The following is a 13,409-nucleotide window of genomic DNA, read 5'->3' on the forward strand; positions in this document are numbered from 1 at the left end:
CCTCTCACCTGTAAAGGGTTAAGAAGCTAAAGGTAACCTCGCTGGAACCTGACCAAAATAACCAGTGAGGAGACAAGATACTTTCAAAAGCTGGGAGGAGGAAGAGAAACAAAGGGTCTGTGTGTCTGTCTATATGCTGGTTTCTGCCGGGGATAGACCAGGAATGGAGTCTTAGAGCTTTTAGTAAGTAATTTAGCTAGGTATGTGTTAGATTATGATTTCTTTAAATGGCTGAGAAAAGAATTGTGCTGAATAGAATAACTATATCTGTCTATGTATCTTTTTTGTAACTGAAGGTTTTGCCTAGAGGGGTTCTCTATGTTTTTGAATCTAATTACCCTGTAAGATATCTACCATCCTGATTTTACAGGGGGGATTTCTATATTTCTATTTACTTCTATTTTTATTAAAAGTCTTCTTGTAAGAAAACTGAATGCTTTTTCATTGTTCTCAGATCCAAGGGTTTGGGTCTGTGGTCACCTATGCACATTGGTGAGGCTTTTTGTCCAACATTTCCCAGGAAAGGGGGGGTGCAAGTGTTGGGAGGATTGTTCATTGTTCTTAAGATCCAAGGGTCTGGGTCTGTAGTCACCTAGGCAAATTGGTGAGGCTTTTTACCAAACCTTGTCCAGGAAGGTGGGGTGCAAGGTTTTGGGAAGTATTTTGGGGGGAAAGACCCGTCCAAACAGCTCTTCCCCAGTAACCAGTATTAGTTTGGTGGTGGTAGCGGCCAATCCAAGGACAAAGGGTGGAATATTTTGTACCTTGGGGAAGTTTTGACCTAAGCTGGTAAAGATAAGCTTAGGAGGTTTTTCATGCAGGTCCCCACATCTGTACCCTAGAGTTCAGAGTGGGGGAGGAACCTTGACAGTTGCACTTGCATTGTAGCTTTGATCCTCAATGTCTGATGACACTGGAGTTTTCAAGTATTATCAGATTGAAGACAGCTGGCTGTAGTTCCAAGTGCCACAGGGAATTAGCAAGCCAGTATGGTTTCAGCACTACAAAAGTGGTTTACCCAGTATTCTGCACTGTGTTCCCTCGGAGTCTTGCTCGAGATCAAAATGCCTTAAAATCATCAGATCATAACAGTTTTTGAAAATCACTTCAGTCATTTCTAATGACAATTGTAAGGAATTAGACTAGAACATATGATGGAAGACTTGTCAGCATAAGTCATGTTCCTGTGCCTGTCTCTGTGTGGGTTACAGGCTTCATACGTACGCATTCATTGCCCCAGTTCATTTTAGTAACATGCAGAAGGCTTTCTTTGCTAGGCCATGATCTTTTGATATCTGAGGAGATTACTTCTGGGAACTTCTATGCAGTGTTCCTTGTTAAGCATTCCTTCTATTACTGAATACCAAGTGCTCCAGTTTCACTGTGAGATGTTATTCTTAATGTCAGTGACTTAAGCCAGGAGAGTAAAAGAACTTCAGGTTCCAGATGCCAATTCACCTATTTGTAAGGTTCAGATCTTCTAAGGAGATGATGAATTAAACCTTTTTCCCACCCAACCTTCCCTCACTTGCCTTTGCATTCTGAAGAGACCAGACTATCTTCTTGCAAGTCTGATATTAAAAGAATTTTATCCGCAGTGGGGTAAAATTTTTGGATTCTACAGCTTTTTCTTTATTATTCTACTGGCTCAATAATGATACTTTCCCATGAGATCTGTCTATAACCAATCTATTCATTGATAATCCTCAAGAAATCTCTGGGTTTATTAGTGTCAAGTATTGGGGGTAGCCGTGTTAGTCTGTGTCATCTGAAGAAGTGGGTTTTTTACCCATGAAAGCTTATGCCCAAATAAATCTGTTAGTCTTTAAGGTGCCAACAGACTCCTTGTTGTATTTCTGGGTTTATTGACGTGATACGATAAGGATACTTGCATTTTTTTCCAGCACAGTTTTACAAATCACTACTTTGCAGGTTCATCATTCTGGCATGAATCCAGGCCTATTGTTGAAATTTCAGCATGTTAGCAATTGTAAGTGCCCAATTCTTTTGCCCTCCCAAATGCCTTAAGATTTATGGGATGCCTATAAATAATCTTGTTCCAGTCTGAGCCATTTTGTTTCTACCTGTTTTGTCTCTGATGTTTTACAACAGTTGGCTGTTTCAGTGATGCACATGATGGTTTCACATTCTAGCAGTCTGTCTGTTGTTTGGTGGCTTATAAAAACATCCTGGAGCTTTTTAGTCTCCAAGAGTGGGAATGAATCTGCCATAATCTTAAAGAAAATAGTGGAGACAATAAAATTACTTGTTCTTGTTCCTGGAAGTGAGGTTGTTATAACTCTGTGGACATCCATCTGCCTTGCCGGCAGAGTTGGGGATAATCTTTTTGCAGGGCGTGCTACCTTTTTCTCAAAAAATAATGCAATAAAATGAAAACAAACAACCAAAGCAAAAAATCCCTTAAAAACAAAAAAACTGATGGTTAAAGGGGCTGCTGGCCATCATCATCACTGGGGCTGATTACCAAATGATGTAGGTAAGATTTAGCTACCCTAAAATACTGAAATTTTGAGAGTTCTTGTAAATTGCATGCTGGGAGAATGGACTGCAGAGAGTAGCTCTGTTATAGCATACATTCTAAGGCACTCATGGTAGTGGCTGGGCCTGGTAGCAAATGTTTGTAGGGTTGGGAAGCTGCTAACGTCTTTCCAAGAACACTGACATGGTTCATTTTGCCGTCAACACACTAAAGGTTTTGGAAAAGGAAAGTGAGTGAATTATTTTGTAATTCAGATTAAATAATGAAATGAGAATACAGGTCCCTTCCATGCATGCAAGGTTTTGTGGTAGGAAAAGTTGCTTTGTATCTGTTATAACCCTTTTATCATTGAGGTTATTTGTTTGTGAACTTGACCATCAGCACAGTTTTCAATCAGCTCTGTAATTAATTTGCTTTGTAATACACAAAGAGAGTTTGCATTATATTTATGGAAATATTGTAAGATGGTAATTGAAATTATTTTCTTATTATACATAGCAGTTAATTAAAGAAAGATATTAAGTTGCAGTGGATCTACACTACCACTGTTGTCTTGTATCAGTATAAAAAGGCAGTAATTTTTTTGACAGCCACTGATTGGAAAGTTGCTTGCAGCCTTCTGGAAGCAAGGGGTACATGCTCTGGATCAATAACTGGCAAATTTTCCATTTAAAAGTACCTGAACAATGTTCCAAATAGCCACTGGCATCTTAATTTTCCATGGAAACTGAAATACTCGTATGTGGAGGACAAATCATTTTCGGAGAATTTTTCCAGACTACTTGTTAACAGTTATTGCTGTCCGAAAAGGTTGACAGCTGACATGATTGATATTTCATTTACTTGTCATCACTGAGTAATGGAGAAGGCTACAGTACTATTTTTTTCTAAAGAAGCGTAGTCTCTTGAACATTTGGTTTAGTTTATTATTCCAGAGAGTATGTAGTATGTGCTTATACTATATGTATATGTCTTGGGGTCCTGGCATATTACTAAAAGTAAGGAAACACATTTTCTTTACAGCTTTGGTCTGCTAGAAAGCAGAGCAATCTTTTATAGCCCCATGGCTCTTAGATGCTAGCTGCCTTTGGGGGAGGGTCGGGGGTGGGCAAAGATCTTAACTTGTTATTCATTACCCTGTGATATAAAATAAGTCTACAGGGATAGTTCCCTTTCTTCCTGCAAAGATCTCTTGATCATTTTAAAATTGTATATTTTTGCAATTAATAACTTTACTCTGTATAAGCACAGTGGGAGCATGTGTAGCGGGATTATTTAAGAGAAGTGTACAGTAATCTTGACCCAGATAGCCCTTCAAACATGCTTTTATATCATGCATGGATGGGGCTAACGACCCAACACCTCCAATAGTTTTCTCCCCTATTAACACTTTACAGGAGGAGTGTTTTTCCTGTCCATTCTCATACGAGAGAAATGTGGAGATAGCAAATGCCTTCTCTTTCTTAGCAGGTTAGAATCTTAGAACTGTAAAGGAACATTGAAATAGGGCCCCAATCCTTCAAGTGGGTCTGCACATGCTGACTTTTGTGTTCACTCAGAGCCACACTGAGATCAGGACTAAGTTTGTAATCAGCTGTAAAGAAATCTGTGTCTGAAGGTGAAGCTAGAAGACTTGAAGCTTCCAGAATTCAGTTTTGTGAAGGCATGTATGATTTTACGCAACGAAAGCATGTATTGTGCACTAAAGCAATCTTAGTGACCTGTCTTACAGCCTGTGCTCACTATATTCATGTAGTTGCTCCCTTTATATACTTAATTTGATGGCATTCCATAACAAGATGAAAGAAAACTATTTACATAACAATTAATAAACGAATCCTTACGTTGATTTGCATTATGTAAACGTCAAAAAAGTTTGTTTTATGGTAAGTCATTGGTATGATCAGAACACTGATACCTGACACCATACAGATATACAGTATTCTCTGTTTAGGTTAAGTAGTGTCAGCATAGGTAACAGCATCATAAAATATTCATCTGAGAACACTATCATTCTAAAATCTTCGGGCCAGACCCTCAGGTGGTGAAAATGAGCAACAAAGTCAGTGGAGCTATGCTGACTTACACTGGCTGAAGATCTGACTCACAGTCAACATTTTTGTTCTTAAGATAGGTAAGTTGCAGTTGGAACATGCTTCGTACTGTGCTTTGAATTCTCAACACTTCCCATAGTCAGAGAGATGCATTGGCAAAAACCAGTGAGGTCAATCTCCTTGCCATAGCAGGATTGTTTCTTAAAGTACATGTTCCGGTGTTTTGTCTAGTGTTGTTCTTCAGTGTCCCATGTAATGGAGCTTCCGACATTTCCCAGGGGACATTTTTTCTAAAGGCAAAGAGATATTCCCAGATCTCCAGCCTAAATGTCCCCTTTCCTTATTTTTCACCCATTACTCAGTAACTCTTCTCCTACCGTGCTATTTCCCTTCCATGCTTGGTGTTCATGGCCTTCAAATATTTACAGACTGTTATGTAGCCTTGTTGTCATCTCTTTGCCAAACTTGTATTTATGTGTATATGGTAGCTGTCTCATCAACTGCTCACTCCAGCCACTACAAAGTCAGGGGCTGTGGTCCGAGGTCCGCCTAACTTGACAATGTCTTTCTGGTAATTAAATGCTAAGAGCTGTGGACGTTATGTTGTAAGTGCCGCTGCTCTGGAGCCCCACGCACAGGGACCATATTACCTCTCTGATTTGTGTGGAGTGATACCTTTGGTTATGCAGCCCAAAGCCGCATTTACTGTTTCATATCATATTGGCAATTCATGGCTAACTTTCAATTGTATGTCCATTGTCATCCATTGGTCTCATTCAGAATGACTACTTCCCAGGTTTCTCTTCCCCATTTGCTCTTTCTGTCTTGAATTATTTTTCCACAAATACTGTAGTTGGTATATTTCCAGGTTTAATTTCATTGTGTTTTGTTTTTGTTTTCTAATCTCTCTTGGTTCCTTTGTATTATTTCTGTCTCCTAACCAATTTTCACAATTACTCCCAATTTACTTACTGCTGCACATTTTGTTAATGTTCTCTTTATTTGATGATGATGTAGACGTCAGATAAGCCTGAACCTGTGATGGTCCTACGGTACAGTAGTAGACCGCTCCCCTGGAGTCAATGTATTACTGATTATCATTACCCTTTGCTTAATGTTCTTTCATAGTTGTTTTGTTGTGTGGACAGTACAAACAGTGGGAATGTATTTTGGAGGCTGATACGTGTAACTGCAATTTTTTAAACCCTAAAAAATACCATGAATTCAACAACCTATAACACGATTACTACTATTCATATGTTATTGAATAATCTCTGTAATCTCTTTGCAGTATTATACCACTGTAATGGAACAGCAAGTAAATGGACAGTTAATAGAACCTTTGCAGATATATCCAAGAGGTAATGCTTAACAACTTCTAATTAGCAATGATTATATCAGTAAGATGTTTCATCAACAGTTATGTTTTCAGAAGGTTTAAATGCACATAATATGAAGTTTACCTCTTAATTTAGATAAAATAATTAAGTATTGTCAGGATTGTAGTGAAAACTAGTTATTGCACATAAAATAGCTTATTTACTGGAGTAAATTAAACTGACAAGTTTAGTTTGCATAGTACATATTTATGTACATTTAAAAAAATTTGGTGGTGGAATAGTTTGTGTCTATTCAAAGCCAAAGCAGTTGAATAACTCAGGTTCTGGTTGCTTCTTATGACCCTTGTTGAGCTGTTGGTAGTTGGTGACAGAATCAAAATAATGGAGTTTTATACACAGAAAATACCCAGTTATGTAGGCACTGATTGAAGAAAGTATCTCTGATCAGCACAACACTTAGTATGTGCTCAAGTGCTCTCCTGAATTCAGAAGACTTAATCACATGCTTCTGTGCTGGGTTGCTATTAAAATAAGATTTACTAGGTCCAAAACAAAATCATAGGCAACTATTTGGATTTTGGATATGTACTTTTCTCTGAGAACTCAGGTAATGGTTAAAAAGAATAGCATATTACATAACCCTTCTAATTCAAATGTTCTCAGTATCTAGTCTCTGCATCTGTGGTTCTTAATTGAGGAAATGGATAAGGTTTAAATTCTCCAAGTAAATCTCCCAGCAATAAATTAATTGAAATAATTAAGAATTAAAATCTTCTCTGTTAACTGATACTATACAAATAATCATACTATGAGTTCCCAATTAAATATTCTAGACTTTCATTACTTATAACTCTCTGAAATTTTAATTGGGCAGCTAACCAACAGGCCTTTCTAACACATGCTATTAAGGTCTCAAAAGGAGGCTGTCTCTGGTGGTAGGTTAGTGAGCTGCTATGGGAAGATGCTTAAAGGAGAAATATTGAGACTTTTGCATCTCAGTCTAGCAGGGGCTGAAATAGCAGAGGGATTCTTGTAAATTCTAGCATGGAAAGAGCTCATGCATCACTAGATTAATTCCTCGCTGTTATAGTGGGTTTTCTGAGTACAAATGCAGCTATAAAGAAGGAAGTGTGTATGTGTGTAGTACATAAACACACACTCACTCACTCACTCTTACCTGTTTATAGCTGCATTTGCATTCACACATTGTAATGAGGTATCAGGGTAGTGTAGTATCTAGTGCAGGGGTCTGCAACCTTTCAGAAGTCGTGTGCCGAGTCTTCATTTATTCACTTTAATTTAAGGTTTCGCGTGCCAGTAATATATTTTAACATTTTTTAGAAGGTCTCTCTCTATAAGTCTATATATTATATAACTAAACTATTGTCGTATGTAAAGTAAACAAGGTTTTCAAAATGTTTAAGAAGCTTCATTTAAAATTAAATTAAAATGCTGATCTTACGCCGGCAGCCAGAACCCCAGACCAGCAGCGAGCTGAGCGGGGCCGGTGGCCGGGACCCCAGACCAGCAGCGGGCAGAGTGGCTCAGCCCGCTGCCACTCAGCCCACTGCCAGTCTGGGGTTCTGTCCGCCGGCTCCTGCCACCCAGGTTCCCGGCTGCCGGCCCCGCTCAGCCCGCTGCCAGTCTGTGATCCCGGCCCTGCCCACATAGAGTGGGTACCTACCTTCTCCCTGGTTCTAGCCCATTCTCTTCCTCTCTCTGCACTGAGCTGAGTGGGGGAGTGTGCTGAGAACAGGGCTGGGGGTGAAGGAGCAGGCTGGGGGTTGGGGTGCAGGGTCTGGCCAGGAGCTAGAATGAGGAGGGACGGGGGGCTCAGGGTTGGGGCAGGAGGTTTGGGGGTGGAGTGCTTACCTAGGCAGCTCCCATTTGGTGCGACGGGTGCAGGTGGGAATGTGTGTGGGGGGGTGTGCAGGAGCTCCCGTTTGGTGCTTGGGGTGGGGCTGGGAATGTGGGGGGTGCAAGATTCAGGACATGCGGTGTGGGGGGGCTAGGTATGTGTGGGGGTGCAGGAGTCAGGGTAGGGGGCTGGATGTGTGTGAGGGGGGTGCAGGGGTCAGGGCAGAGGGCTGGGAGGGTGTGTGGAGGGTGCAGGAGTCAGGGCAGAGGCCTGGGGGCATGTGAGGGGGGTGCAGGAGCCAGGGCTGGGTGTGTGTGAGGGGCTGCAGGGGTCAGGGCAGGAGGCTGGGCGTGTGTGTGAGGGGGGTGCAGGGGTCAGGACAGAGGGCTGGGAGGGTGTGGGGGGGTGCAGGGGTCAGGGCAGAAGGCTGGGGCTGTGGGGTCGTGGGGGTGCTCCCAGCCCCCTGCCCTGAGCAGCTGATGGCAGGGGGCTGGAGGGGATGTGCCCTGATTTCCCCGCCACTCCCATGGCCCTGTCCCCACCTCTTCTCTGCCTCCTCCCCAGAGCAGTGAGCATGCTCGCTTCTCCCCCTCCCTCGCAAGGGCTATCAGCCGGGGAGGGAGAGGAGGAGGGGCAGGACCCCACACGCTGGGGGAAGAGGTGGGGGAGGAGGAAGGGCAGGACCCTGCACACTTGGGGAAGAGGCGGGGGAGAGGGGAGCTTGTCTGCTCTGCAGCAGCAGCCGGCGGAACCAAGCTTCTTCACCCTGCCCCGGGGGGCGGGGGGGGGCAGGATTCTTAATGGCTCGCTGCTGCCTGCTGAGGTCCCGGCCTGGGTTCGGCAGCGGGCTGAGCGGGGCCGGCGGCTGGGACTCGGCAGGCAGCAGTGTGCCATTAAAAATCGGCTCGTGTGCCGTCTTTGGCACGCATGCCATAGGTTGCCGACCCCTGATCTAGTGTGTACGTACACATGCGCGCACACACATTCCCTGAACAAGACCACAGGCCTATTTAATATCTTGGGAAATTAGAGCACTCATGACACATCCCCTTGTTTGGAGTTGTGTGAAGAAGGTTCAAGAGCCCCTTGTTGCATATTTTGTGATGGCCACATGAGATTTCAATATTTTCTCTTTTGCAATTGGACAGAGTATATGCTACTTTGGCAGCTGAGTCTTCAAGGGGCTGAACAGCTCAAAAGGGCTGAGTATTGTCATTTCACTTTGAAATCAGTGGTTGTTGCTTGGAAGTTGTTCAGTACCTTTCACGGCTGAGTCCCCAAAGGGCCACACGGAGGTTACAAATAATCAGACTTCATGTTCTATAAGTTTGCCTTTTGGACCATTCCTTCACTACCTGCCTTGTGGTTCCTGCTGTCCCTCTCCATGGGAGTGCCTCTTCTCTCTTCCATGTATGCCTTTTTTGGGCGATGTTCTTTGATCTTTTGGATTCAGTTATCACCTCTGGGCTGACGACTTGCCGATCTCCATTTCCACCTGTGATCTTTCACCCTTTGTCCAGTCATGCCATCTCCTCTTAGATGGCTTGCCACCACCTCAGGCTGAGCCAGTCCAAAGCCGAGTTTCTTCTCCTTCCTCCCAAAGTTTCTCTGTTAACCCCTCTGTTCTCCCTGTTGCTATGCTTGTAACCTTGCTGTCATCTCTGACTAATTTTTCTGCCTCTCTCACATCCAAGCTCCCACTAAGTCCTGCTGCTTCTTCCTCTACAGTAGCTGAACAAGTGCCCGTTCCCCTCTTTTTTTTCCAACCAGTGCTCTAGCCCAGGCTCTTCTTTTCCATCTGTCCAAAACTGTCCTAACAAAAACACTTTCCTTTCTTGTCCTTTTGGCCATGTCTCCCTTCCCACTGCTTTTTGAGTCTTCCTAGTGTCATCTACCTTTTCTGCATGTAATTTGAGCTTCTCTTTTTCTTTCAAAATTCTTCACAGTTCCACTCCTCCCTACCTCACTGTCCGCACTAGATCCTATACATACAAGCCCCTCGTCTCGTTTCCTGACATCATTTTAACCTTTTTGAGGAAGGCTCTCCAGTGCTACTCTGTAATAAAATCGTTTCTGAAAACCAGCCTGTTCCATGAAACCAGCCAGCACTGATGTCTATGTGCCATGCATTGTTGCCTTAACTGTGCTGCACCTGTTACATATTATAAGCTCTTGAGGGTAACAAATTTGTATTTAGTATATTTTACCTATGATGTAAAATGCTATATAAATAATAATTGCCAGATTTTTTTCAAACCCATCAAAAATATATATTTGTTTTGCCAGTGGGTGACTCTTTTTTGTATTTTTTTAACCGCTCTGAAAGCTTATATTTTCCATACTCTCCACTGATTATATATTTTTGTGTTTTAAGGTCCGATCACTTCTTCAGCAAAAACCTAGATAAAGGGTTTCTTTGAAGAATGCTTCAACCTTTCACAACAGTTGTCTTAATTCTGCTTACAGTGGTAGCTCAGGAGAAAAATATTTTAATTAAATACTATCCATTCTTTAATTCATGGTAAACAAATAACTTATTACAGTGTTTATGGACAGTGCACTTCTTATTCAAACACTATGAATTTTGTTACCAAAGCATGGTGTTTCAGGCATCAGGGCAAATGACATTTGACATGTCTTTTATTGTTTGTTCAAAATGTTAATTTCCATATTTCCATTTCTGAAGAAATGTAAACTAAATTGGTTGGTAAACTTTAAATTTACTCTAAAAATTTATCCATTTCCCTCCTCCCCAATCCTGGGTGAAATAATATTTAGCTTCTTTAAGAATATAATGGTAATTTCTAATGCACACAGCCTGGCCTAGCTGATGTGTTTAATAACTATCATCTGTGTCCTTTTGACTAATAAATAGCACTGTTTCCTGCTGTCAAAAAATGGAGTGAAATACATGTGCATCTGAGAGAAAAATCAAATTCATCCCTTCCCAGACAATCAATCAAAATTGACAGGCCCTTTAACGTACAATTTGTAGAGCACTGTAGTTTTAAAATGGGAATTGTCTGTAACATGTAGCTAGAAGCCTGTGTGGTTTTAACATTTGACAAAGGCACATCCACTGAATGGAAAAACCGTGGTAATATATTGTTTAAGGGGCTTTAAGAAAATACCTTTTCCCAAGTAGGACTTCATCTTTAAAGCTAGACATCATAAAAAGATGTCAGGATTTGCGTGTAAACAAATAATGCATCATCTTTTATTCTATATTTAATGCATTCAATCGTCTGCTTCCTTGGTCTTTGAACTTTGTTCCCCAACCAGGTTTTCCCACATTAAAACACACAGTGGCCTGTTTGTCAACATAACTAAAACAAAGTCTCTCTAAAAGAATTTAGTTAACTTCAGTACATCATGTAGGTAAGCAAAAGAAGATAGTGAAGGTATTTGAATTAAGAAATGAATCTAATCATTTTAGCCCAGTTATCTTGATTTTGATGTGTTTTAAGCAGAAATTTTAATTTATATTAGACAATGTCAAAAAGCTCTTAGCATTTATAAATGCTCAGTCCCTGCAAGTTAAAAATCCTGGCTCACAGTTCCCGCTCTGGGTCTTAGGCGGCACTTTTCAATCATTTCTCGCTGCTAATTTTGGTGTCACCCTCATTTCTTTTTAAAAGATTCATTTTGAGCAAATTTGTAAATGGCCCTGATGTGTTCTACAATTTAGTCAATTACTGTTTCAGCCTGCAAGCCTCCTGGGAAACGCAACATACATGGCCTGAAGGTACGAATTTCAATAATTGTTTCAGTAAAGTTAGATGGATTTGTAATGCTGTGTTCCACTTATTGAAATGTCAAATAAAACTGCACTTTTTTGAGTTCTGACAAGCAGATTTTTTTTTTATGAGTGTGGGACAAAGATTCATCTGCTTTGTATTGGCTGCAATATCTGAGTGTTGTATACAGTTGTATTAAAAACTGAAATGTGTTTTGTTTCTTCCCTTTGTTAATAAGCTTCTAACATATTAACTCTGCTATTAGTACCAATTTGCAAAGAGGTCTTTTGAAGGGAGAAACACCATATTCATTTGATTTAATTAATTTATATAACCTGTCAAGCACACAACCAAGTTGCAATGAAATCCTTTCGGGACATTTATTCAATTCATTCATATATACTTACTAACTTTCTACTGTAATCATACATATGTTCTCCATTCTGAATTGCAGGAAACTATCGGATAATTTGTATAAAATGATTGTTTATCTCTTAATGCATGTCTTAAAGGGAATAAAATGGCAGTCTTACTGCGTATTTCTGTTTTTCTGTATTATTTAATTAAGGATTTAAAATGTAAGGAAATAGTATACTGAAACCCATCAGTTATATAGTATCCTAACCTACATACAGACAAGACCTCAATGATGGGTATGCCTAGCAACAAGCTAATTAACCTTCATAGTGAAATGAGAAATTCATGGCAAATTACAGGTTAATTAGAATGGTGTCCTCTGAACGCAAACGACTGATAGAGATTCTTTCCCTGCCTGCAGGTAAATACACGAGCAGGGTCTGCTAATAATAGCAGCTCAGCAGTCTCCGATTCCCTTCCAAGCAATAGGTAAGAGTCAATAGTGGATGTGGATGTTTTTTATTAAAACAAAATGGAACATGAGAACTGATTGGTGCATAGTAATTAATGGTATCAAACTTGAAATGTCAGATAACTTCATCAGTATGATTTTTGGGAGCGAAGGAGCACAATGGGAAAGAAAAAATAATGTAACCTGCCCTGTAGAACTTGTTACACTCCTATTACAGGTGTTCAGTAAACCTATTTTCTGCCGATAGAACTGTGCCTTTATGGGATATTTCAGATGGCTTCATCCTTCATATGACATTGACATACTGTATATGGTTGAGCCAGAAGTTTTAGTTATTTAGCAGGCTTAGTCATTCACTGGATATCTAATTCAAAGTGGTTTTGCTGAAAAATTTGGTCCTGTTAGGTTTGATGCTCAATTTAATAACCTTGCTAGCATGGGCTGGGATTTTGGAAGGATTCTAAGGGTATTAAACTCCCAGATACCACCAAAATGCAATGCGATTTGGCTGTCTAACTCCCTTAGATTTCTTTCAAAATTCTAGCTATGGATTTAATATTACATCTTATTGCCTGTGAATGAGAGAACTGTTTAATATTGGAAAGTAGCTTCTACTGCACCACAGTACAGCCTTGTAATTCAAAGGCTCAGTATTTTAATTGGAATTTATACATTTTATAGTGCCCTTTCTACATAGCCCTGCACCAAATGTGTCCCCTTTTCTTTTTAAAAACCCTCTTTTAAACAAGTTGACAAAGAACAATACAAGCATGTTAAGATATGACCTGTTCACACTTGAGTGGAAGCAGTCTTCTGTTGGTACCTGCTAATATTGCAGTCCTATTTTCTTGATATTTGTGGTGCCACCTAGTTATCCTCTGGGGAGAGCAGAAGTACGTTACAACATTGGAGACAACGCAAAGATCATGATACAGTATGTAGCCAGACTCTGCAAGCCCCAAAACCACTTAAGGTGCCCCAGTCAGTGAGCACCGTTAGAGACCTTGACAAAAGAGAAATCAAGCACTTTAGGCAAGTCTGCTTTGGAGAAATCGTGGTTGCAGTAACTCAGTGACATATGCTGAGTATCA

The 13,409-nt window shown here is 40.8% G+C and overlaps 1 protein-coding gene across 2 annotated transcripts in view; it reads left to right on the top strand.

Annotated features, from left to right (window-relative positions):
• The window catches only part of MAP2K5 (mitogen-activated protein kinase kinase 5), a 212,626-nt gene that overhangs the window by 31,101 nt on the left and 168,116 nt on the right, over window positions 1–13,409 (top strand). For both annotated transcript variants that reach the window (XM_084641235.1, XM_084641236.1), the window contains exons 4-6: window positions 5,846–5,915; window positions 11,457–11,497; window positions 12,268–12,335. In XM_084641235.1, the coding sequence (XP_084497361.1) occupies window positions 5,846–5,915; window positions 11,457–11,497; window positions 12,268–12,335 (179 nt within the window). The remainder of the gene's footprint in view (window positions 1–5,845; window positions 5,916–11,456; window positions 11,498–12,267; window positions 12,336–13,409) is intronic.

This window comes from Lepidochelys olivacea (genome assembly GCF_965140295.1).
Source record: "Lepidochelys olivacea isolate rLepOli2 genome assembly, chromosome: 10".
In the NCBI taxonomy this organism is placed as follows: Eukaryota; Metazoa; Chordata; order Testudines; family Cheloniidae; genus Lepidochelys; species Lepidochelys olivacea.